Consider the following 27501-nt stretch of genomic DNA (forward strand, 5'->3'; position numbering starts at 1 on the left):
CCTTCTGCTTTTATGGCCTAATTTATTCCTTCCCTCCTCCTTTCTTCCATCTCTCCTTTTCTATCTATCCTTCAAACAGTTGCCAAAAGAATCTTAAAACTCAGATCTGACTGATTCATTTCCTTGTTCAAAAACCTTCAGTGGTTTCCCATTATCTAGACAAAATAATTGAATCCTAAAGAAGTGATGGGTCAAAGAACAAATCATAAAAACTATAGAGAATTTTCATGAAGGAAAAAGACCAGTGATAAGATAGATAACATACCACAACTTTTAGGATATAGCTAAAGAAATTCTTAGGTACGTCAGCATTAGAAAGGAAAAAAAACAAAACAGGTCAATGAATTGGGCATTGCAGTCTAAAAACTAGGAAAGTAACCTAAAGACATTCTAATTTGCATGCTGACAAAGATGTGCAGTAGCCTGTTTAGGACTCCTGACATCATAAATAGAATGGTATAACTCAGCTTCTTTAGGCATCTTCCTTTCCTTTATTTGTGATAATGGAGACAAATTTGAAATGGTCGTGTTTCCTTTTAACATTTCATATGTGCAGTCACTGTTTCTTGATATGAAATAGCTAAGAAGTTGGTAGTATGTTCAGCGAAGTATCTTTATTCCATGAAGTTTTGTGCTGCCATGGGAATGAATTAAATGTCACTTTGTGTGATAGATTCTATTAAGTTTTGAGCATGTGGACCATCATTGCAGCTCTCATTTCCTCTGATCATCTGAATGTGGTTCCTGTCTGGATAATGAAATCAGTGAGTTGATCTCTTCCTCATGTTCAGCATGTAGAACATTTGCTGGTTGCTTGATGATCTTTGGTACATAGAATCATGCCACTGCTACTCTGCTTCCTGATTTAGTGAGGTCCAATGACTTCTTCGTGTTTCAGCATTTCTGCCTGTATAAACATTGAATCTCACATGATATTTAGTCATGTGTTGGTAGTCCAGCTGAAAAAGTTCAGATGACTCAATACAACCTTGAATAAAATAACTTTAGTGCACATGGTCTGTAAGCAGAGGAACAGAAAAAAACAAAAACAAAAAGGCTCCATGTAGTAGCCAACACAGGCAACTGCTGAACTGAGCAACTTCCAAGGAATTGGCTGCTTTCCTCATGGAGAGGTACAATTAGATAGTTGAAGGAGCTGGAGTCAGAAATCTTGGATTTGAATCCTGTCTCTCTTTGTTTTGTTTTTGTTTTTGTTTTTGTTTTTGTTTTGTTTTGTTTTTTAGGCAATGGGGGTTAAGTGACTTGCCCATGGTCACACAGCTAGTAAGTGTCAAGTGTCTGAGGTCGGATTTGAACTCAGGTACTCCTGAATCCAGGGCTGGTGCTTTAACCACTGCGCCACCTAGCTGCCCCCTTTTGTGGTTTTTTTGTGTGGTTTTTTTTTTTTTTCTGTCTCTAACTCTTAATGGTTTTGTGACCAAGGGTATGTCATCTGATGTGATGAGTATATTTTGTAAATTGCCTGTGCAGTGTAGTTTATTAGAAAGAATGTTAGAAGTGGAGTCAGAAATCTAAGTTCAAATCCCAGATCTGCTACTTAGCACATCAGGCAAATCACATAAGTTCTCTGAGTCTTCATCTGTAAAATGAGGGAGTTGGATTAGATCAGAATATCAAACTTTGCCAGTCCCTTCCCAAGTGGTCTAGATTAAAATGTAATGGGGGGGGCAGCTAGGTGGCGCAGTGGATAAAGCACTGGCCCTGGATTCAGGAGGACCTGAGTTCAAATTTGGCCTCAAACACTTGACACTTACTAGATGTGTGACCCTGGACAAGTCACTTAACCCTCATTGCCCCACCCCCCACCATTGTAATTGGGAAATGTTTAACAATATAAATAGAACTACAATACAATGTAGATCATTTAATTTGTGTTTTTTAAGTCAATATGTAGCTCATGGAGATCCATTTCTATTTTGAGTTTGTCACGACTGGACTAGAAGACCTTCCAGATCAAATGCTGAGGGATTAGGATGAGAGATACCACTCACTCCATGACTGGGTGAAGCATATATGTCTGCATCACTGATCAGTGTGATCTTTGTTTCTTGTGCAGACACCCGTCTTTCATGTTTGTTGCAGTTGAACTCAATTCCCCTATTGCCAAGTACCATGAAGACAGTGTTATCATAGTAGACAAAGAATTGTCCTGCAATGCAGTTCCACCTCTGACTGACACATGTGTCTCTTAACCTGTCATTGCTCTAGGCAACTCATTAAGGCTATAAGATGGAGAAAAGGTGCCAGCCTGCAACAGTAAAAGAAGTTTCTTTATATCAATAAAATCCTAGGTCTAGTTCCTATCCTATCATATAACTAAGAACTTATAATTATATTATTCTTTGCTCTCTTTGGTTTTGCAATATCTTAAAAGCCTCCTTATATGGGATTTTAAAAACAAATTCAATGTCAATTTTTAATTAAAATCATCTTTCAAGGTAATAAAAGCAGGTAAATTTAAAAATAAAGTGAATTGCTTGCCTTCTCAATGAGTAGGGGAGGGGCAAGAAGGAGGGAGATAATTTGGAGCACAAAACAAAACAAAAATTTCCCTAAAATAACAAATTTTGGGGAAGGGATGAATAAAAATAATGTGAAAAGGTGTTTTTTTGTTTGTTTGGATTTTTTTTTTTTGCAACTAGTAGCTTTTTGCCTCTCTAGAAGTTCAAAATTGTTTCAGTTGATAATGGAAACCCATTACAGTACAAATACAGTACAAATTGTTATTTGGCCTGTGTGAGTTGAATGCCTCTATATATCTGAACATTTAAAAAAATTTTTCATTTGGCGTTTTTTATGCTGTTTTGTGTTTTGTATTATCTCTATAATGGTATAGTATTGAGTGGCGCAAGAGTGTCTTGAGTGTGGTAAACTTGTTGGACTTGAATATAATCTCTTCATAGTCTTATTGTAAAGGCAAGATTAATAACTAGGACCACACCCCTGAAGAGAGTTCTGTAATGAGTGTTTAGTGGCTCTATGGATCACTTCCTCTTTAGATGGTAAATACTTCTCTCATCTTTCTATCTCTACTCCTTGGTAAATAAATGCAGGAATGCCATATTGTACAGTTCCACTTTGCTCATTATTTCTAAATGGGAAGGAGAAATTTAAACAGTTTTGTTGTTTTTAAGATTTTTTTCATCATTTTATATCTTGCAGCTTGGGAACTTTTCAGTGATGTGAAGTGGTAAAATTCAAACCTTAGATTTAAAAGTATATAAGACTTTGTATTTTATCATTATACCCATGTGTGAGAAATTAAATCTTACACTCTGGTGACAAATTGACAGCTTCTTTTTCTCCCCACCTTATGTTTTGGTGAGTGGTTAGGCAAGAAGGAAATAACTGAGGAAATGAGTATTACATGGATCTAGGTTCAAAAGTGACTCCAGCACAAGTGGTAAGCATAGAGTGGTGGTGACTATACAGTTATTAATGGTAGATTGTTCATAATTGTCAGGTTAGCTTGTGTTCTGTATCTTACTGAGTGTAATGTTACAGTTAAAAACATTCAGGACTCTTGTGATAAGATCCGTCTTGGGAATTCCGGAATATTGTGTAACTCTTCCTTGTAATTTCTAGGTATCTGGTGACACATCTCATGGGGGCGGATCTGAACAATATTGTGAAATGTCAAAAGCTCACCGATGACCATGTACAGTTCCTTATCTACCAGATTCTCCGAGGCCTAAAGGTAGTGTTTCAGCACTAGTGATCTTTAAGGTGGTATTGAAATAATCTCAGAGGTACATTTAAATGATCACTGTGATAAACCTGTAGAGAACAGAGTAGATACAGTATTCCATGAGGAATACTTTGAGTTTTAGCACTTGGAACATGATATCCTCTTGAATTTCAAGCTAAAACCAGGTTGCAATTTTTAAAATATATATCTATATATAAATACCTAAATCAGGTGGCAATAGAATTCAGAGATATTTTATATGTTGTAATAGGAACTAATTTACCATTTTCTGTTAAAATTTTTGGGCCCAGTGCCAGTAATTGCAATTCTGCTTTCTTGAAAATGTGGTGCAAATAAACTCTGAATTATATAGATTCTGTATATTCTATTTTTGATATGAAAGAATGTTTTGGAGTGGTACTTTTCCAGTTGATTGACATTGTTTTCTTTTCCCCCTATAGTATATTCTTCAGCTGACATTATACACAGAGTAAGTATTTTAACTGATATCATTAAACATAATGAGAGTGGAAGGGTGTTGATTTTAGCCAGGTTCTTATCAGAACCATAGTGCCACTTCTGTAGATCTTTGAATTGCTATTGTAATTGCATCTCTAACATTTCTCTAGTCTTCAACTAATGAGAAGTTGTTTATTTAGTTTTATGCTTATACTAGTGAAACTAGAACTGGCTTAGGAAGGAGTTTGTCTTAGTGACTGGAAAGTCTCATTCTATTTAGCAAATTACAGTAAATGTGGAAGATTAACAGTGGCCAGGTTCCCATGTATAGCTTCAAGACATGGTATTTACCAGTGAAAAATAAAGTTAATCTATCTATTACTTATTTCTAGGACCTGAAAACTAGTAATTTAGCTGTGAATGAAGACTGTGAGCTTAAGGTAATGTAAAGATTGTAGAATGTGGTTTGTTCTAACTTGTGGCTGTATGTTTCATCTATACAGCAAAAGTATCTTATAGAATAGATTACTGTTCTATGGCTTTTTTCCCCCTGAGAAATTAAAACTGTCCCCAGAAATATTAGAGTCAGAAATTTTTAACATCATGGAATTTAATAACCTGTTTATAATGAAAATTATACCAGATGAATTTTGTTGTTGTTTTTAAAAGAAAGTATTTAATGTGGGGAATTATCAGTAGCACTGACAAGAATAGCAGCATTTAATAATGATGGTGATGATGGGTATGAAAAAAAATAAGGAAATTTTAACCTGGATTTAGAAGTTTTGTGGTATGGGGGGGGTGATTAATTCATAGCCAAAAGAACTTGGGTTATATGCTAGTTCTAGCAGTTACTGCCTCAGTAATTAGTAGGAATGCAACTATGTTTTGAAGAGATTAGTTTTGAAGAGAAATGACATAACCAGACCCTTGAATAGTAAGTGGTACTTTACAAATAAGAGCCTTTCTGTATATTACTAACAAACCCCGGAGGGGATAAAAAAAGAAAAATTCCATTCAAAAGAACCATAAAATTTGTCTGGTAGGTATCTACCAACATATACTGAAAGACTTACACATATAAATAAAACTACAAAAACACCTCTCCTCTTCTCCCCTTTCTCCCCTTCTTTCTCTTCCCTTCCCTCTGCATTTTATACCATTACACTATAATAAGTTCCAAATGTACATTTGATCTAAATGCATATGGTCGCCTCATTTTTAGGAAAAATCAAAGGAAAGTAGGAGGAGGAATCTTTTACAATATGGCTAAGGAAGAGTTTTTAGTAACAAGGGATAAAAGTGGTTATAAGGGGGCAGCTAGGTGGCGCAGTGGATAGAGCACCGGCCCTGGAGTCAGGAGTACCTGAGTTCAAATTCAGCCTCAGACACATAACACTTACTAGCTGTGTGACCCTGGGCAAGTCACTTAACCCCAATTGCCTCACTAAAAAAAAAAAAATTTTTTTTAAAGTGGTCATAAAGGATAAAATAGGTGATTTTGGTTACATGAAATTGAAAAAAAGCTTTTCCATAAACAAAATAAATACAACTGAAAATAAGAAGAGAAGTTGTTGAATGGATTTAAAAGTCATTGCCTCAAAAACATCTCTGATAAATGTCTGATAGGAATAAGGAATAAAGATTGGGCCTGTGAATTCATTGTTAGGGCACTTCCAGCTGAGGAATCTCCAATTATCATTGCAGGCTGGCAAGCTTCTCTGCCACTTATAGTCTTAAGAGTTACCTAGAGCTGTAATGTCAAGCTTAAATAGAAACAGAACCCATTGAGCCGTACTGCAGCCTACATATTGACACAGAAAACCACTTATCAACGTTATATATGTTCTATAGTATTTTTATTTATTTTGTTAAATGGTTCCCAATTACATTGATGCCCACTTCTGGCCTAGAGCCACTAAGTGGATCAAATGACCTGCCCATTCTTACTGTTTACAAAATGTCAGGGGTAGAACTTGAAACCCTAGTCTTCTGCTTCATCCTCTCTCTGTTGTGCCATGCTCCTTCTTAAAGTCTGATATCAAAGGTTTATAAGGATTGCCCAATAATAAAGTTAATGTACATTGCTTAAGAGAAAAGTGGTCAAAAGACATGAGCAGTCTTCAAGAAACGAATAAATGCAACTTGTCAACAACATTGTGAACAGTGCTGCATATATCACTAATAGATAGAGAAATGAAAAACAAAAGTGTCTCTTGTTCCACCTTGCACCCACCAAGTGGGCATTGTTTGCCCCCCTAAAGACAAATGAGGGCAGCTAGATGGCAACAGTGGTAAAGCACCGGCCCTGGATTCAGGAGTACCTGAGTTCAAATCCAGCCTCAGGACACTTGGACACTTACTAGCTGTGTGACCCTGGGCAAGTCACTTAACCCTCATTGCCATGCAAAACAGCAACAACAACAACAACAACAACAACAACAACAAAAGACAAATGAAAAATTCTGGAGGGAGTGTGGAAAAAGAGGCCTGTTTACTGTTGGTAGAGCTTTTTCCATTTGTGTCCAGGATTCATTTAACTATACACCTTTTGACCTAGTAGCAGCACCACTACTAGTCCTGTACCCCAAGAGATCAAAAAAAAGAGAAAAATCACCCACTACTTAAGAAAATATTGATAGTAGTTTATGTAGTGGCAGCAAACTAGAACTTAGAAATACAGATTGATTGAGAAATAATGGCTAAACAAATTATAGCATATAGATTTTATAGAATACCATTGTATTTTAATAATGACAAAAGGTGTTGGTTTCAGAGAACCCTGGAAAGACTTATATGAACTGATACAGAGTGATGTGAGCAGAACCAGGGGACCATAATTTGTGTAATAAAACACATTGTAAGACACAACTCTCAATGACCTAAGAACTGTGACCAATGTAATGAACAAGCTATCATTACAGAGGGACTCATAATAAAGCATTCAACCCATCTCTTGACGGGAGATAATGGTTTCAAGTTGCAATATGACACACGTATTTTTTTATGGTGAATATGGGAATTGATTCTGCTTGACTATGCATATGTATATTTATTACAAAGGTTTTGTTTTTTTATCTTTTCTGTAGATGGAAATGTAAGCGAATAATTTTTTGCTAATTAAAAACTCAAATAAGTTAAAAAAAAAAGTGCTGTGGTTTTATCTCATACCCATAAAACTGGGTATGTAAGTTACTGTAGGGGCTATGGGGAGTCTGGTAAGCTATATGGTATTGGTAGGACTGTTCATAACTTTTGATACCATATCTGGACATACATACTCAAGGAGGTCAAAGACATCAAGAAAATTGCTGACTGTCTCAGGAGAGGGGAAGGGGGAAGAGAGAGGGAAAGAATTTGGAATTCAAATTTTTTTAAAATGAGTATTTAAAAGTATATTTACGGGGGCAGCTAGATGGCACAGTGGTTAAAGTACCAGCCCTGAATTCAGGAGTACCTGAGTTCAAATCTGGCCTCAGACACTTGACACTTACTAGCTGTGTGACCCTGGGCAAGTCACTAACCCCCATTGCCTGCCAAAAAAAAAAAGTATATTTATATGTAATTGGGAAAAAATAAATTTTTTTAAGGCATCAAGAGGGGGCAGCTAGGTGGCACAGTGATTAAAGCTCTGGCCCTGGATTCAGGAGGACCTGAGTTCAAATCTGGTCTCAGACACTTGACACTTACTAGCTGTGTGACCCTGGGTAAGTTACTTGACCCTCATTGCCCTGCAAAAATTAAAAAAAAAAAAGTAAAAGGCATCAAGAAAGGTTCCCATATGTGCCAAAATAGTTAGAGTGACACTTTCTGTGGTATATAAAAAACTTGAAAAAAATGAGTGCCCATCAATTAAGAAAATAGGTTTAAAAATATGAGTATAATGCAAAATTTACTCTATAGAAAATATGCAGAGTTCATAGAAACTTGATAAGTATATGAATTGATACAGAGTAATACAAGCTGAATCAGAACAAAACATACAAGGCATATGATAATGTAAACAAAAATAACACAAAGGCACTGAACTCTGACTTTTGTGAATTTTGAACTCTGAATTTTTTTTTCTACACCTGTTAGAAGGCAATAAAAATAGCCCAGGCAGGTGGTAATGAGGGGATATAGAGAAGAAAGGACAGATTGCAAGAGATATTACAGAAATAAAATGAATAGACTAGGGAATTGTGGGAAATGGTAGAATGAGAGCTCATAGAGGTTCCTCAATTTTTATTGCTGCCTCTCAAAAAATAATAGTAGAAAAATAGAAATGTAAAAGAGAAAACCATTTTTGTAGAAATTCTCACAATAAAATTAAAACCCGACAGAAATAGAGCAATAAAACCAAAGAAAATGCTCAAATACAATATAAAGTGAGATAGTACAATAAAAGAAGAGGGGGGAGGAGCACCAGAAAAAAATAAACTTCCATAAATCTATCAGCAAATAATATTAGAAACAAAACAAAAAGTCCAATAATTATTTTAGCAAAAATACAAAATGGTGTAGTACACTGAAATGTAAAAAGAAACACATAAAATAATTCCACTGAAATAAAATTTGGAAAAGAAGCAGGTGTAAGTGATAGATTTTAGGATGGATCAAAGAGAAGAAACTTCAAGATATTTACTTCCCAGAAATATTGAAGAAGAAAACTCTATTTCAGGAAACCTCTCATCAAGAATTTCCCAGGAATTTTTTCTTTACAAAAAGAATGTTCTGCAAATAAAATTTCAAAACCCCAAGGAGAAACTCAAGATTCATCTCAACACCTTCAGATTTTGAATGATATAGTGCCCAAAAGAATCCAAGCACAAAATGACATTCATGCAAACTATCAGAACTTTTTATATTATACAAGAAGTGACCAGAGATGTTGAGTCATAATCTATATATGGATTTTCAAAGCATGTTACCTCAATCCTAAAATCACTTTTTCAGTAGATACTAAAAGCTGGATATTTACAAAACCTAAATAGTGTCAAGGGGAAAAGCCACATGTTCAAAAGAGCCTTTGGGACTGAGCTGGAGGAGGTCAGTCAGTGACCATTTGTTAAGCTGCTATGTGACAGGCACTGTGCCTAAGCACTGGGAATACAAAGAAAAGCAAATGGTTATCTCCCTGTTCTCAAGGAGGTCGTGGTCTAATGGGAGAGACAACGTGCAAACCACTCTGTACAACTGTGCTATGGACAGGGATAAATGGGAGGTGATCAATAGAGGGAAGGCACTAGAATTAAGGGGGAATGGGAAAGGCCTTCCTTTAGAAAGTGGGATTTTATTTGGAATTTGAAGCCAGTAGGAAGAGATGGGAAGAGAATTTCAGGCATGCGGGGAACCAAGTGGTGAAAATGGAGTCAAGAGATAAGGGTCTTAGGGCAGCTAGATGGTGCAGATGGTAAAGCGCCGGCCCTGGATTCAGGAGTACCTGAGTTCAAATCCGCCTCAGACACTTGACACTTACTAGCTATGTTGACCCTGGGCAAATCACTTAACCCTCATTTGCCCCGCAAAAAAAAAAAAAAAAGAGAGAGAGAGGGTCTTGTGAGAGAAACAGCAAGGAGGGGGCAGCTAGGTGGCACAGTGGATAAAGTACCAGCCCTGGATTAAGGAGGACCTGAGTTCAAATCCAGCCTCAGACGTTTGACACTTATTAGCTATATCACCCTGGGCAAGTCACTTAACCCTCATTGACCTGCCAAAAAAAAAAAAAAAAAGGAAAGGAAAGAAACAGCAAGGACACTTGTTTCCCTGTATCGCAGACTACTTGAAACGGTATATAAGGATACAAAGCATACTGGAGAAGGCCAGGGTGGGGGGAGGGGGAGAGACAGACAAGTTGTGAAGGGCTTTAAATGCCCAACAGAAATTTTATATCAGATCTTGGAGGTAATAAGGCATCATTGGAGTTTATTAAATAGGGAGATGACATGGTCAGACCTGTGCTTTAGGAAGATCACTTTGGCAGCCAAATGGGGGATAGACTGGATTAAGGAAAGACTTGTGGCAGGGAGACCAACCAGCAGATAATTGCAATAGTCTAGGCATGAGGTGATGAGGATCTGTACCAAGATAGTGGCAATATCAGAGGAGAGAAGAAGGCCATATACAAGACATGTTATAAAGGTAGAAATGAAAGAACTTGGCAATTGATTGGATGTGGGGGTTTATCAAGAGGGAGGAGTAGAGGATAACACCTAGATTGCTAGCCTGGGTGACTGGGAGCATGGTGTTACCCTCAGCAGTAATAGAATAATAGGAAATAATAGTAATAGGAAGTTAAGGAGGAAAGGGGGGTTTTGGGGAAAAGATGATTTAAGTTTTGTGCATGTTGGATTTAAGATGTTTACAGGACATAACAGCTCAAGATGTCCAGTAGAGATGCAAGACTGAAGGTCAGCCGAGAGGTTAGGACTGGATAAGTAGATATAAGATCATCAGTATAGAGATGATCATTGAATCCAAGGGAGCTGATGAGATCACTATAGTGAAGTAGTATAGAGTAAGAAGAAAAGAGGACCTAGGACAGAGCCCTAGAGCATTAACAAGTGTGACCTGGGTAAAGATCCAGCAAAGGAGACTGAGAAATGGTCAAACCGGGAGGATGAGAACCAGGATAGGGCAGTGTCATTAAAGCCTAGAACAAAGAATTGCAAGAAGAGGATGACTGGCAGTGTCAAAGGCTGCAGAGAAGTCAAGAAGTATAATTGGGGAAAGGCCATTAGATTTGGCGATTAAGAAGTTGCCAGTAACTTTAGAGAGTGAAGTTTCAGTTGATTGATGAAGTTGGAATCCAGACTTGTAAGTACTTAAGAAGAGAATGAGAAGACAGGAAGGGGACGACCTTCTCAAGGAGTTTAGCCACAAAAGGGAGGAGAAATATAGAATGAAAGCTAGTAGGGATGGAATGATCAAGTGAGAGTGGAGGAGACATCACCATGTTTATCGGCATTAGGGAAGCAACCAGTAGAAAAGGAGAAATTGAAGATAGTAGTGGGGGTGACAGAGAGGGCAGACCACTGAGGAAGAGAGGCTAGGATGGGATCACTTGTTCAAATAGAGGAGCTTTACCTTTGAAAGATGTCTGATTGTGTGAGACACTGAGTGAAGGCAAAAGACATCTATGAGATGGGATACACAGTCTTTTTTTTAATGACAGCATAACTCATATTTACATAGCTTTAAGGTTTACAGAATGCTTTCTTTCCAACGATCCTGTAAAGTCAGTAGCACAAGTTTTAGCTCCATTTTTGTAGATGAGAAAACTAAGGCTTAGTGAGAGGTAGTATCTTTTTCTTGATCCTTTAGCAGTATTGAAAATGAGAGGGATACAGAGAGAAGAGAGTTCAGAAGAAGACTCAGAGCAAAAGGTTATTGTTTTATTAAATATTACTTTTATACAAAATATATATCACTTATATTGTATGGTTTTCCATGGAATGTTATTTCTGTCCTATTATTTCTTATATTTATTAAGTTTAGTAAGATATAAAGTTTGTTTTTTTTTAATTGGTAGGAGGGGCAGCTAGGTGGCACAGTGGATAAAGCGCCAGTGCTGGATTCAGGAGGATCTGAGTTCAAATGTGGCCTCAGACATTTGACACTTACTAGCTGTGTGACCCTGGGCAAGTCACTTAACCCTCATTGCCCTGCCCCCCTTCCCCCCCCCCCAAAATTGGTAGGACTTAGCATATAATTGAAAAGGAAAAGAATCAATCAATAAGCATTTTCTAAGTGCTTACTGTATGCCAATTACTTAAACACTAGGGATACAAAGAAAAAGCAAAAAAATAAAACCCAAAAACCTGACCACCAGGAGCTTATATATTTTAAAAAATTTTTTGATGAGGCAATTAGGGTTAAGTGACTTGCCCAGAGTCACACAGCTAGTGTCAAGTGTCTGAGGCCGGATTTGAACTCAGGTACTCCTGACTCCAGGGCCGGCGCATTATCCACTGTGCCACCTAGCTGCCCCAAGGAGCTTATATTTTAATAGAACAAGACATGGGTATATACAAGATACCTAAAGTAGATTGAGGGTAACCTAAAAGGGAAAAGCACACACAGTTGGAAGGACTGGGAAAGACCTCTTCCAAGAAGATGGAATTTGAGCTAGAATCTTGAAAGAAGAGGGAGAACATTCTAAGCATGGGGGACAGGCAGTGCAAGTAGTCCAGCAGTAAGGCTTTCAACAACTGAGACTAAATGGTGAGGACACTGACAAAATCAACTAAGTTAAAAAGTAATGGGGGGGGAGCAGCTAGGTGGCGCAGTGGATAGAGCACTGGCCCTGGATTCAGGAGTACCTGAGTTCAAATCCGGCCTCAGACACTTGACACTTACTAGCTGTGTGACCCTGGGCAAGTCACTTAACCCTCATTGCCCCGCCCCCCCCCCAAAAAAAGTAATGGATGGGGCAGCTAGGTGGCACAGTTGATAGAGCACTGGCCCTGGAGTCAGGAGTACCTGAGTTCAAATCCAGCCTCAGACACTTAACACTTACTAGCTGTGTGACCCAGAGCAAGTCACTTAACCCCAGTTGCCTCACTAAAAAAAACAAACAAACAACAAAAAAAAGTAATGGTTTTGGGCAGCTTGATGGTACGGTGGATTAAAGCACTGGCCCTGGAGTCGGGAGGACCTGAGTTCAATCTGGCCTCAGACACTTGACACTTACTAGCTGTGTGACCCTGGGCAAGTCACTTAACCCCAATTGCCTCACCCCCCCCCAAAAAAAAAGAATGGGTTTGAGTGAAAGACCTTAAGATTGATTTTGGACCTGTGGAGTTGTGGCTCTGAAGCTTAAGAGAGAGCTGGAGATAAGGGATTTGGAAGTCATTTGTGTGGAGGTCATAGTTGAAGCTCTGGAAGTGAATTGGAGTACCAAAGAATAATTTATAGAGAAGGAGTCAAAGACACAAACCTTGGGAAACACCTACCATAAATTGTCAGAACTGAGCAAGGAGCCGGCATGGGAGGCCGTGAAAGAACTCTGGGGGGAGTTGCAGGACGATACCTGGATCTGTTATCTTTTCTTCAGATCCTAGATTTTGGATTGGCCCCGGCACACAGATGTGAAATGACAGGCTATGGGGCTACCCCGGTGGGTACAGGGCTCCGGAATTCATGCCTGTACTGGGATGCATTACAACCAAACAGGTATTTCTGCTGGTCATTGTTAGTGTATTATTGAGGGTATTTTGAAAACAACTTGGCCCGAGGCTTCCTTTCTTTCCCTATTCTTTTTTTTTTTTAAGGTTTGCAAATAGCAGCAATTTGGTGTTCATAATCATTGTTCAAACTCTTTATTGTTTTTGCTGTGTTGTATTTAATTTGCTGAAATTTTCAGTCACATCTCAGAGTGTTTCTCCTTGTGGATAATGGATCCTTTGGTATTTGGACAGATCCTTTTATTGGCAGAATATATCATCCTTCTACTAAAAAGATATTTGAGGGGCAGCTAGGTGGTGCAGTAGATAGAGCACTGGCCTTGGATTCAGGAGGACCTGAGTTCAAATCCCGGCCTCAGACTCTTAACCTAGCAGTGTGGTACCTGGGCAAGTCACTTAACCCTGATTGCCTCACCCCCCCCCCCAAAAAAAATATTTTGAAGGTTAAAATGTTCAACCTTGAGTTGTTTAGTTCATTTGTTGCCAAGTTTAATAATAGTTACTTTCTGTGCATTTTTATTTCTCTTTCATTTAATTTTTGCCTAGTTGATATGTGGTCAGTGGGATGCATAATGGCTGAGCTGTTGACTGGAAGGACACTGTTTCCTGAACAGACCGTATCCTTAAGAGTTTTGTTTATTTTCCTTTCCTTCTCTTTCAGCCCCAAATATCACCTCATATACCAGTTACCAGGGCTGGCTCTTAATTGTATTTTTATCCTAGATTTACTTGATGAGATCCACATTATTTCTTATTATTTTACTTCAACAAGAAAAAGGCTTTAGGTCCTCTATTACAACGAGATTGTGGGGTGGGGATTCTCATTAAATTGGAAAGAATATTAAATCTCTGATTTCTTATCTCTTCACAGTGAATACCTTTTTGTAGTAATCTTTTTGTACAGAGACCCCTCAATCGCCATGATGTGCTTAAGCTGCTGTATTGCAGGTATTACCGATAATTTAGGGAGCTCTCACTTCTCTGATTCAAGTGATAAAACTATATTTGGTCCCCTTCCTGACACTTCAGCTGCCTTGTTCTGCTTTGTGTGATAAGGGCAAGGAATGATCAGATCACTTATCACTCATGTGCCCTTTCTTTTCTTTGAATATTTTAATTTTTATCCAAATTACCTCATTTTCGCTTATTGTATTTATTTTCAAGCTGCCTGATTTTTTTAATTGGTTCAGGGCACAAGGAAAGCCGGCACTGTGGAAAGAGTGCTGAACCTGGAGTCAAGAAGTTCAGATCCAGCCCCAGACATTTACTAGCCGTTGTTGAACCCTGGGCAAATCACTTTAACCACTGTCTGCCCAAGTTCCTCAACTATAAAATGCAGATGATTGCATCTACCTCCCAGGGTTGTTATGAGGATCAAATGAGTTAATATTGATAAAGTGCTTAGCATGGTGCCTAGCTGTTACTTAATAATTTGCTTTTTTTCCTTCCTTCCAATGGATGTAGTTTAAAGTTTATCCAAATCCTCTTAACTTTCTACCTTCTTCCTTTCTGCTGGATTCCTTTGACCATTCCATTAAATAGCAATGTTACTAGATTGTGATTTGTTAAAAACTCTGATAAGTCCCAAATTTGTACCTCTGGAAGACTGAATTATGAGCAAAACTGGGGTGGGGGTGGGGACCACAGATTATCTGCAGATTTTTATTTGGGTTATATATGCTATAATTGGCTTTTGGCAGAGGATTCAGAATTAATTTCATTTGCCCCAGAGCTGGTCACTCATCCTGCAGGTTCAGAAGCTACATTACCAACTGACTTGAGGGTGACCAGGTAGGTCATGGGGAAAAACTGGCCTATTCTAGTTAAACTCTTCATGAGATTGACTTAGAAGAATTAGAATGGACATGTTATTAACTTATTAATTGGCAATATGTCTTTATAGTAACTGTAATATTCATGTTCCCTATTAAGGGTACTTCCTAGTACTGTAACTGAGATACCAGGTTAAAAATCATAACATTGCTTGGTGAGTATGGTATCCAAAAGAGAATGGTCTTTTAAATAATAATAATTATAAGCTGTAGAAACCTTTATGAGCTATCTTTCTTTTCCTTTTTTTTTTTTGGGGGGGCAGGACAATGAGGGTTAAGTGACTTGCCCAGGGTCACACAGCTAGTAAGTGTCAGGTGTCTGAGGCTGGATTTGAACTCAGGTCCTCCTAAATCCAGGGCTGGTGCTTTATCCACTGCACCACCCAGCTGCCCTTATGAGCTATCTTTCTCTATTAGAGAGGATAAAGCTGTTTTAATAAGCAGAATACTTGTATCTTCCAAATATAGGTGTCACTCTTCCCAGAACAAGACTAGCTACATGCTGACAAAAGTCCATTATTCCCAGCTCTTTTGTTTTTAAGTTCTATGATAATTTAATTTCTAGTGTTATATCCTAATTACTTCCTAGTTGGTCCACAAATGTCTTTTCTTCCTCTAACCTTTCTCTGATACACCTTGTACTTGGAGTTCTATTTTCCCACATACCTAAGTTTGTACTTAATACTCCTTCAGGCATTCTCTTCAGAAAATCATCCTAGGTAATGTTGTTCTTGACTCTTTGCCTCTTCTTGACAGTTGTGTGTGTGTACACACACACACACACACACACACACATTCTTGCTCTACTACTTAACGGTACCTTGAGCAAGTTACTGTACCTACTTGGCTTTCAGTTTTCCCATCTGTAAAATGAGGGGGATTTGGCCTAAATGAGCTCTAAGATCACTTCCATTTTTAAATCTATGATTATATGTGTGTGGATATTTTATATACTTATATACATTTATATAAAATAGATAATATATTTATACAAAATATATTACTTACATATTTATGTAAAATATATGTTATATAATATTCACACACATGTAAGCATAGATATAGATATATATGGGTGTAATCGGCACAGTGGATAGAGTGCCAGACCTAGAGTCAAAAAGACCCGAGTTCAAATCCAGTCTTAGACACTAGCTATGTGACCCTGGGCAAGTGACTTAACCCTATATTTCCTTCTGTTTCCTCATCTGTAAAATGAGCTGGAGGAGGAAATGGCAAACCATTCCAGTATCTTTACCAAGAAAACCCCAAATGGAGTAACGATGAGTTGGGCATGACTGAACAGCAAGAAGTGTGAATATACCTATATGCATGCTTGCGTACTTATAACTATAATCTTCTAAAGAGAAATCTACTTCCTTTTTTTGTTCCAAAACCCATTAATGACACTAATGGTGAAAGTTTTGTGCCAGGATTCAAGGGGGAAGGGGTGAGTTCCCCTTCCTAAATCCTTCATGCCATGTCTATTTATTCTATAAATTGGGCAGGACCTGCTAATTCTTTTACTCGAGATCTTTAAGAAATCATTTTTCCCTTTACCATGGATAAAGTGAGAGCTGGTTGCAGATAGAAAACAAAGAATCCTTGTTAAAAAGGATTTTCTTAAAATTCACAAAAGCTATTTCTAACTATTGAATAATTCACCTTTTCAACTAAAGATACCTAGATCATGTAATTGTTAAGGGCTTAAATTCTGGCTAAACTGTCTAAAATAATTCCTAATGGAGTGGTCGCCAATAAATTATAAGCTTTAGCATGAGTTAGACTTTTAAGCATTTATTAAGGAGAATAAGAATTTGATAAGAGAGAGAGAAAGGCCTAGGATTTCTATCTATTAAAGGAGAGCGCTTTCTAGCTCGCTCTCCACCAGAGTCCTCAGGAAAGACCCAGACCGAGCGCCAGTCTCTTCCTTCCTCCTCCCACTAGCCCGCGTCACTTCCTGACGCCAAAGAAAAGACTCCTGGTCTTGCCCTCAAAGACCTTCGCTTCATGGGTGGAACTCTTCTACAGTAAGTCTGCCAGCTGGTGGTGTCATTCCAATCGTTACATAATCAAACTCAAGTGTAACTTTCCTCCAGTTTGGCTCTTCCAGTATTGTTGTGCCGTTTCTGTGGCTGCCTTTTCCATATTTGTACTACCTTCATATACAAAATTCACATAGAAGCATCATTATTTATAAACTTCCTATTGTATAATCAAATTTGGCTTCTCTCTCTGTTTTTTAACTTTTGCTGAGTCTGAAAAGAAGCTATTGTTCAGCAGCCATTCCTCACTGTTCTTTAGTTATAGATTTGACTAGAAAAGGATTTAAAAGAGGTGATTTAACATTGGCATAACATTTTTAATCTCTGTGTTCTCATTCTTCTTTCCTTCAAATGACCAAACTACCTTTGGTAAAATTTGATAAAATTGCATGGACAGCATCTTTCTGTGCTTTAGAAAACAAAAGGCTTTCATATCTTCATATTGTTGAAATGTATCTCATCATAAAAGCTAATTTCTAGAAAGTACTATTTATACTGAACACATTGTGGGGTTTTTTTCTGTCTCTCATATTTTGCTAATCATATCCATTTTGGAACTGGTGGTTTTCTGAAGGTATCTTCCTTATTTCCATTGGAACCCTAAAATCATTTTTTGCCTGCACCATTTTTTTTCTTCCCTTTAAAGTCACTGTCCTTCCAGGAGGAATCTTTTGTTAACAACAAATGGGATCTTCTGTAAGTGTTAAAGAGCACTGATCCTTAGAGCTAATTCTATATTGCTGGCTTGGAATTCTCTGTTCATTGTGACTTTGCAAAGGTCTATCATTAAGCTTAATCTAGGTGTACTGTTTACAGAGACTGGAATTGTGGTGAGCTTGTACCAAAGTGAGAAAAAACCTATATTAGGTCTGTCATGAGAGGATGCTAACAACTGTACGAGCATTTAAAGTCACCGTATCTTAATTTTTAAAAATTTACCATCAATCCAGTTGTCTAGAAACAAGTGAAATAATTCAGAAATGTGAACAGGGAAGCCCCAAGGTAAAACAGCCCCGTGCAGAAAGAATGTGCTTGGAAGTAGCTCAGTTACCATATAGGCATTGGAATTGTGGTTTGTCAAAGGTGAGTTAGTCAACCACAGCCTTCCACAGGTACATTTTCCTCCATCGATAGGGCTCTTTCCCTCCTTTTCTCTCATTGTTAGACAATGAAAGATTACAGATGGCGTTTGACTGGAAGCTATGACGGCCTATTTTCCAATAACTTCTGCCCTACTGAGTATCACTTTTCTTTCAATTTAGCAGATGTTTTAAGTGCAGGATACTGTGCTTTTCTTGGGTATAGACAATCATTTACACAAAGGCACTCCAGCTGAAAAGTCAAGAGTACTGCAGGGAACAACAGATATTCAGTTTGGTGGAAGTAAAAGTGCATGGGGGAAATAATGTTGGGTAAAGCTGAAGAAGTAAGAGTGTCAGTTTATAGAGGGCCTTGGACAGCCAATGAAGAAAATGGAGCCTTACATTGTAAGTATGTTGTTATTTTGTTGTTGCAGCATTCTTTGATACTTCAGTAATTAACAATTAGCTTGTAACTTGCAAATTATCACCAGTGGGACTGATTCACAATTTTGCCTAGGGGTGAGCCTGCCCTGTCATTGAAAATCAAATTATTAGGTGGGGTACTGATTACCCATATCATTAAAAGAAGGATTTATTACTTTTTGGCTTTTTTTCGGGGGGGGGGGAATCTGATCTATAAATTTACTACAGTGTTAGAGAACATTATTTATTTGCTATTTCACAATCTATCACTTTTCTCTCAAGTTGCTGTGATTGAAGACTTAACTGTGGGCGCACATCTTTATGATGACTATTGCCAAGTGATTTTTTTGTAGCTCTCTGGGTTGTAGTCAGTTTAAAAATTGTCTTTAAATAGCAAAACAGTCTTTTTGCAAAATGTGGATAAAGAGAACCAGTGCTTTAGAGATTAGCTAATAAAAAGCATCTGATATATTTTAATGCTGATCTAGTGGTTCGTAGTTGTCATGAATTGTTAAGAGTGTTTTGAAATGGTTTCTCCAACCTAATGATTACTGGTAAGCCTATGTGGGAATAGGTATTTTTTGGCACCACAGATTACTCATTGGCTTATACCTTGTCCAGAGGAGACATTCACTTGTCCTTGGCAAATGCTTGAAAATTGCTTCCCTTGAATGTTACTGTCTACAGGGAGCTTTGAATTTTTACAATAGCACACATGGCTTGACATCACAAAATTAATGTTGATGTATAGTGAGGAGGAGAATTTTCTGGCCTTTTTTTAAAGAATGGAAAATGTTTTCTTAAAAACATTCTGCAAATATTAGTCTCCATGGAGGTGACTCACCCCTTTAGAGAAAGGGGTGATAACATTGACCAAGTCTTTATCTGCATTGCTGAGGTGAGCATTCTGCCACTCAAAAAGTCTTGAACATTTTCTCCTTAGCCTAGCACAAGGTCATCATAATGTCCTAGGATTTAGCACTGTATGATCATTTTACAGATCATCCAATTTAATCCCTTCATTTTATAGAAGACAAAAGTACTTTTCAGTACAACCGAAATCTATTTCACCACTCTCTCGTACCTCAGAGTGTAGCTTCAGATATGGGTTCCCCCACCCCCTATATGATTCTTTATGGAAAAGCCCAATTATCTCATTTATCCTAGTTATCTCATATATCTCATATATGTCTTGTATAAAGGACCTATTTTGTAATAACCTATTTTTTTAAAGACTTCTCTTCCTCTCACTTTCACAAGTGATTTAATATAGAACATTTGTCTGCTTCCCTCTTTTAGAGGACAGACTTGTCAGAAGTTCTTGTTACAAATCCCTTAGTTCTAAACAACAGATTTCATAGATTGATTTCACTGAATGTATTATATAAATCCAGCATTATTTCTGGAGATTATTTTCATAAGTACATTATTAAACTGCCTTTTTTGAAGTTTTTTGAGAACTTAGTTTTCTCTCACAATTGATCATTTTAAATTGTCAACTATACATAGAGATTTCATAAAATTTCAAGGTGAACATCTTAGATCATATGAACTAACAATGCCATCCCTTCCCTTCTACCCATAAACCATTCCCATTCCCCTTATAGGGTAGAAGTTAAAGTGATTTGCCCAAGTTCACAGAACTAATTAGTGACAAAACTGGAACTGAAACCCATGTCTCCCAATTACTGATTCTTTCCATCATATAAAACAGCTGTGTTCCTATAAAGTACATACAAACTGGCTTTTTTGCAAATTGATTCATGCATTAAATGAAAGGAGAATCGTGCAGCAAATCTTTTAGTGAAGCAAATAATCATACCCTGATTGATCTGTTTTATTGATTAGATTTTTATCTCTCTCAGGGGCTCTTAATCAATCAGGGATGTCTGAACTTTTAAAAATATATTTTGATAACTGTTTCCATATGATGTATTTCCGCTGCATTTTACTTTATTGTGTTTTTAAAAGCATTATTCTGAAAAGAGGTCCATTGGTTTAATCAAATTGCTAAGGAAGGTCCATGACACAATAAAGGTTAAACATTTCTGACTGTCTGCTTTTCTTAAAGTAAAGTATACCTGTCCCCCTTCTTTCCTGAATAAGTATACTTTCTCATAACTTACTTTTAGTATATGGGTGTTTCAAAATAGAGGCTTACTTCCTAAACCTGGAGATTTTTCTAAAGATTTTTCAGCAAAAATGCTGACTGAAAAATATACTAAGTAAATGTATTGAATAAGCCCTAAAAATTTTAATCTCAGAAAGTAATGGATCTCATTGAATCCATACTGATTTGCCTTTGTTTTCATGAAATACAAGTTGTTTTGAGAATCCTCTTCCTTTGGTCTGTTGCTCATTTCTGATCTATGATGGGAGAAAAATTGAGGCAAGATGCCAATAATCCTATTTCTATTCTATTTGTAGCCCTAAGACATATGCAAAGCAATGACTTCTTAAAATTAGGAGGGATGCTCTCTTCCATACACTATCATTAACAGAAACACTTAAATGTGCCTCTTGCGTGTATTCAGAAGGGGTGATGGGGAAATGTCTTTTTTTTTTCTTTATCATTTTTGGATATTAAAGAGATATTAAAGAGATAAAATTATTCATGAGGCCAAGTCTTTATTCCTAAGTGGGGAGCCATGGAGATCACATTAAAACACCCCAGTGACCACCACCACTCATCAGCCATCATCCTTTCTTAGTTAATCAAACTAGGTTTGGATATTGGCACTGAGCATTCTTTCACCAGCACCCAAAGCTAGTTCAGAGCTGTAGCTACTTAAGTGAGAATCTGATACACTCCTTGCACCTCAGGCAATAGAGTTGTTTGTGCATACTTCGCTTAAATGCCAAGTACTTTTGTGGTGCTCATGAAAAACATCAAGATGTCAGCAGCAGGTAAGAAATATATTTATTTCTATATCATAAAAGATTTACTTTCTGTGGGTTTTTTCCCCCTTCAGCCTTACCTTAACAAGAAATACTGCTCATCAAAATTTAAGACCCCTGGGCCTTCTTCCCAGGGGGTACATAGCAAGCAAAATGTAGATCATCAGTATTGTTTATTACTAGTCTTTATTTTCACCCAAAAAGTTTGAAACCTTAAAAAGGTTTGAGTTAAAGGAAATAGGTTTATGGTTGAACACTAACTAGTAACTAGAGCCAGGGAGAAAGCTCCAGTTGATTATAAGATCACCCTTTGAACCAGTATGATGCTTTATAATCATTTGTTATTAAATTTCATCATCTGTAGCACTTTGCATTCTTTAAAAATTGTCTTCTTAGAATCATCTTGAATTTAATTTGGCTTTTCTTTCTTTGTAAATAGGGGAGCTGAGATAGAAAACACCCAATCTAATGATAGATCAGCTAGATAGCCCAGTGGATACAGTGCTGGCTCTGAAATCAGAAAGACCTGAGTTCAAATTTGGCTCAGACAGTTACTAGCTATATGACCCTGGGCAAGTCACTTCACCCTGTTTGCCTTGGTTTTGTTATCTGTGAGATGAGCTGGAGAAGGAAATGGCAAACCACTCCAGTATATTTGCCAAGAAAACCTCAAATGGGGTCACAAAGAGTCAGACATGACTGAAATGACTGAATAGCAACAACAAAAATCTCATGATGTGTGGGGCTAACTTTGGAATATTTATTTTAATTCAAGCTGAGATGTTCGTATTTTTACCAAATTAGTGATTTTACAAGATGTTTTTCTGCTCCTTTTTCAATTTCCCTATGTATGCCAGACTGATAAGTTAAAACCAAATAGAAAACCCTCTCTTTTATATTAGGCATTGTAGCCAATTCAGATTCATTTGGTGTGTAGTTGGAGACCATAACAGGAAGTGCTGACTACTAGAGGTGATGGGATTTTTAATCTTACGGTTTACTAGATAGAGGATGTATGAATTTTGCCAAGCATTCTGCCTCATTAGGCTTAACCTAATGAATGTGACCAGCTTTTCTAGAGTACCTAGAAGAAGCATGTGGAGGGGGAGTGCCCTCTGCTGGCTGTTAATATTTATTGTCCTTGGCTATCCTCTCTCCAGAGGATATCATTCAGATTATCGGGCTTTATGGGCTTAGTGGTCAAGATATCCTCACTCCACAAACGTTTTAGGGCACATTTGCAGGGTACGTTCACAGCCCCTACCTAGCAGGGCACTGCCCTCTTTCTGTTGTTTGTGCAGTACTCACTGATGCTCTTGGCTTGTTTGGTGCAGGATGAAACGCTAGAGACGCTTGAGCCCATGGATTGAGACTCTCTTGAAGGAGTAATGGTTTTGTGTACTTACTGATGACCATCACAGCTAAGTACCAGTTAAAGCAGTTTAATTTCCTTGACAAATGATACGTAAAGTTGTAGCCAGTGTAAAACATGAATATAATCTGGGTGTGCATGTTGTGGCATTTTGAATCCTTTATAAAGGAAGTGCATGTTCTAACTGATCATCTTATGGAAGCCGGAGAGAGTGGAATTTTCCATTTTGTTTTTATTTTGGTTTGTGTTTCATTTTGATTTTGTCCCAACATTTTCCTTTATAGTCCACCATTAGATATTGATCAGTTGAAGCTCATTTTAAGACTCGTTGGAACCCCAGGGGCTGAGCTTTTGAAGAAAATCTCTTCAGAGTCTGTGAGTTGATGCTTTGATTATCAATGTTTGCCCTCTTGGGAATCCAATCTGAGTCTATGCTTTGCCTTTCGTGGATCTTTCAGCTTAGTCTGTACTTTGCCCTAGGCGTGTCTATAAGTACCTCCTTGCCTTGCGTGGGTTTATCAGCACTTCTAGGATGTTGCTGTAGAAATGTGTCTCTCCCTCCCTCTTTCTTTCTGCCAGTCTCTGTCTTTAGTCAATACTTCGATTATGTGAGTCTCCAGTACTGCAGGATTTAAGATTAGCAGGATTTAAGATTTCAGTTTGTTTCAAAAAATAAATAGAAAATTTCCCTATTCACCAATTGTACACAAAAGCTTCAAAAATAAATGGCCTTTATATGATCCTTCTGAGACGTTTCAAATGATCTCGTGTTGCTGTCCCTCTTTGGGCAGATGTTTGTTTTCAGAGCATGGGATCTGCTCTAGATTGCTTATTCACTGAAGGAATAGAATATGCACGGTTAGGACTGTAGGACTCCACAGACTTGCCTTTAAAGTCAGAAGCTGACCCCACATCAAAGGAGGTCTCTGTTTCCAAAAAGCAGGATAGACTGTCCTCTTCTGGGATATTTCTCCATCTCTATCCTCCAAACCACCCGTAGAATCATAGGACATCAGAGCTGTAAGTAACCTTGTTAACTGTACAGTCTAACCCCCTCATTTATGTGGAAGAGGCATTGCAGTGCTAATACCTCGCCATTCCATCTTCTTCCTACATAATTGAAAGTTGACAAAAACTGGGAAAGGAACAGTGGACGTCATACAGAGCTAGTCTGGCCACTGAATCATTCCTTTTCTGTATCTTAGTGATGTACTGGTGGAGAGAAGCAGCCATGGGATGTGACATTGGCTTTCCTTTACTTGGCCTTTCCTGCTTCTAAACACCATGCTGATGCCACAGGAGAACAGAGAAGGCAGCACAGTTGTTGTTCACCTCTCCCTCTACCATAACCAGCCTGTGGTCATTGTCCCTGCAGCTTTGTAGGAAAGGGGAGAGGGAAGCACTGGTGCTGAGCTCCAGGTCTTTACCATCTTTCCTGTGCTTCTCTGACTAACCATTCAACATTTCTGGCTGCCTTGGCTCCTGCTTCCCAGTGGGAAGCCTGCTGAGCAGCTAGAGTAACAAACAGGTGAGTTTGAATTGTTATTTTTGTGTCTGACAAAATAAATAATCTTGTTTATATCTAGCACCTCCATTTTAAACGATTTCAAAGCACATTAAAATTCCAGATTTCCACAGCATATCTTTGAGGGACATAGAGATTTGCTGTTGACTCTGGGTTATTTTTTTTTAAGGTGTGAGGAAGCAAAAGACTCTCATTTGCTCAAGTCATATATTGAGGCACCTGGCAGAACTAAGTGGAGAGGCCAGATGTCCTGATAACAAGATTTTCAACCATGATATTCTTACATGGTTACAAACTATATTGGAAAGTCATATTCAGAGGAGTTAAAAGCATTTCCATTTGTTCTAGAGAATGCAAATGCCATTTGGGAATGAATTGAAGAAATGATGGGGCTTCAGCAAGAAATAACAAGATTGCTCGGCGTTTTTGCTCAGAAACAGATGAGCTCATAGAAGTTGTGTGATTAAGTAGCTTAATTGGTTTGGAGAATGGTGCTGAGATTCAAATCACAAGTTAAAAGCCTGTGTTAGTCACCTTCATTCTATCGTCAGGCCACAAAATTGTGCCCCTTAAGTAGAACTCATCGTGTAGGGGGCAGCTAGGTGGCGCAGTGGATAGAGCACCGGCCCTGGAGTCAGGAGTACCTGAGTTCAAATCCAGCCTCAGACACTTAACACATACTAGCTGTGTGACCCTGGGCAAGTCACTTAACCCCAATTGCCTCACTAAAAAAAAATTTTTTTTTAATTAAAAAAAAAACCTCATTGTGTAGATCTGTGCTTTAGTTAAAAAAGAAAGCTATAAGCCAGTGTGCATGTAGATAACTGTGAGTCCATTAGCAGCTACCTTCCTTAGTGGGGGAAGGGGAGGACCCTTAAAGTGTATACATTCTGTGGATGGAGAAGATGAGTAGCATCTTCCTTGCTATAAAATTGGGTGAGGCAATAGATTTTTGTGTTACAACAGTTTTATTTAGATTAGTGAATAAATAAGAGGGAAATCTAAAATGTGTCCAAGTGAAATCATACTGAGTATAGGAAGGAAGGTGTTTTCAGCAGATATTTTTGTCAGGATGGCAGAGTAGGACACTGCAAGAGAAGAAAACTTGGAAATCCCCGTGATGTTCTTCAGGTAGTTGTGTGTTTTAAGTGGAATGAAGTCAAGCATTCTTTGAAGCACAAAGAAAAAGCCAGCAACTTTCTGATTCCCAAAAATACATTGCAATAATGATCTCAGCATTTTACTAGACATTCAGAGATATTCCCTGTACTCAGAGACCAAGTAAGGAAATAAGATGTTGATTCACCGATAAGTTGGAAAATGATCTGGAAAGGGGATAGGTTTTATGACATTTGATAAAGAGCAAAGTTCCTTTTGGTTGTGGAACTGTTGTACTAATACCTGTAAAAATCAGTGAAGAGGGGCAGCTAGGTGGCGCAGTGGATAGAGCACTGGCCCTGGAGTCAGGAGGACCTGAGTTCAAATCTGGCCTAGACACTTAACATTTACTAGCTGTGTGACCCTGGGCAAGTCACTTAATCCCAATTGCCTAAAAAAAAAAAAATCAGTGAAGAAGGGAGACCAGGGACACACAGAACTCCCAGGTATTCCCCTCTCACCCCACCCCATAAAAGTAGATGTCATTATTTCTCTAGATATAAAGAAATGCCAGTTTGGCAGGATCCATTTTGGACAGTAGTGTTAGGGTTTTTGACAATCCAAGGTCAGTCATTGATCAGAAATTCAGAGTGAGGGATAAGCTAAGTTATTAACTATGAAAGAAGTGAGCAAAACCACGAATTGATTTCAGTAATTACATTTTGAGCACCTAACTGTGTAAGAAATAGGGGAGTGCGGGGCAGCTAGGTGGCACAGTGGATAGAGCACCGGCCCTGGAGTCAGGAGGACCTGAGTTCAAATCTGACCTCAGACACTTAACATTTACTAGCTGTGTGACCCTGGGCAAGTCACTTAACCCCAATTGCCTCACCAAAAGAAAAGAAAAGAAATAGGGGAATGTCTCATAGAAGTAACTGGTGATAGAACTTCCAGAGCCTTCAACACTTCTTAGTCCTAATGAAGTTCTTCATACAATATGTTGTAAAGACATTCTCAACCACTGACAAGATAGTTAGGAGAGACACATTGATAGACATATAGATGTGCTGATGCATTTGGAAGACCTCTTGACTATTCCCTTAAAAGATGTTTTTTAACTGCATGGTATTTGAAAGAACATCCCCCACATAGCTCTTTGATGTTTGAATACTTTTTCACCTTACAGGGGTTTGTATGAGAATTGGGGGAATAGAGGGTAAGGATGAGGTCATTGTGGGTGGGGGAGCCATTTTGGCACACGCCTTGGTACATCACTGCAGCATGAGGTTTCAATTTTTGCTTTACCATGACTTTCCTTCCACTTTCTCTACTTGCACTGATTTATTGTGTGTGTGTGTGTGTGTGTGTGTGTGTGTGTGTGTGTGTGTGTGTTAATGTTTTTGCTAATGTCTTCCTGATCTTGCATTGCTCTGGCCTCATTGCTTTACCCACCTATCTGTTTCTTGCATTTGGAGGGAAAATGCCTTGGAGAGCCACCAACATCTGTGCCACAAAAATCTGGCTACTTCCTGAATGGTCAGATCCAATCCTGGATTTGGTGGATATTTTATACCATTCAGAGCAGATTCAAGTCCTTGAGTTAATTTCTATCCACCATCTTCCTGAGGGGTAAGAACGTTTGGATCACAAATAGCCAAAAAAAGTTTTATGGCTGGCATTCTGGATAAAGAGAGAATATCTGTTTCAAGGATCCAAAAATGTTTGGTGTTGAAGAGGAATAAGAGCTCAAGAAAATTAATTTTTCCTTTCTGCACGGGCAGTCATTGGCTAACTGAGCAACACCTGCCTGATAATACTGTTCCATTCACAGAAGTGGTACTATATATATATATATATATATATATATATATATATATATATATATACAGCTTGG

General features: G+C 38.1%; 1 protein-coding gene across 1 annotated transcript in view; it reads left to right on the forward strand.

Annotated features, from left to right (window-relative positions):
• Positions 1-27501, forward strand: part of MAPK14 (mitogen-activated protein kinase 14) — a 98322-nt gene that overhangs the window by 64189 nt on the left and 6632 nt on the right. Inside the window, 6 exon segments of the mRNA XM_044003390.1 lie at positions 3607-3718; positions 4171-4199; positions 13118-13272; positions 13882-13941; positions 13944-13952; positions 23280-23359. Of these exon segments, the coding sequence (XP_043859325.1) occupies positions 3607-3718; positions 4171-4199; positions 13118-13272; positions 13882-13941; positions 13944-13952; positions 23280-23359 (445 nt within the window).

This window comes from Dromiciops gliroides, chromosome 4 (genome assembly GCF_019393635.1).
Source record: "Dromiciops gliroides isolate mDroGli1 chromosome 4, mDroGli1.pri, whole genome shotgun sequence".
In the NCBI taxonomy this organism is placed as follows: domain Eukaryota; kingdom Metazoa; phylum Chordata; class Mammalia; order Microbiotheria; family Microbiotheriidae; genus Dromiciops; species Dromiciops gliroides.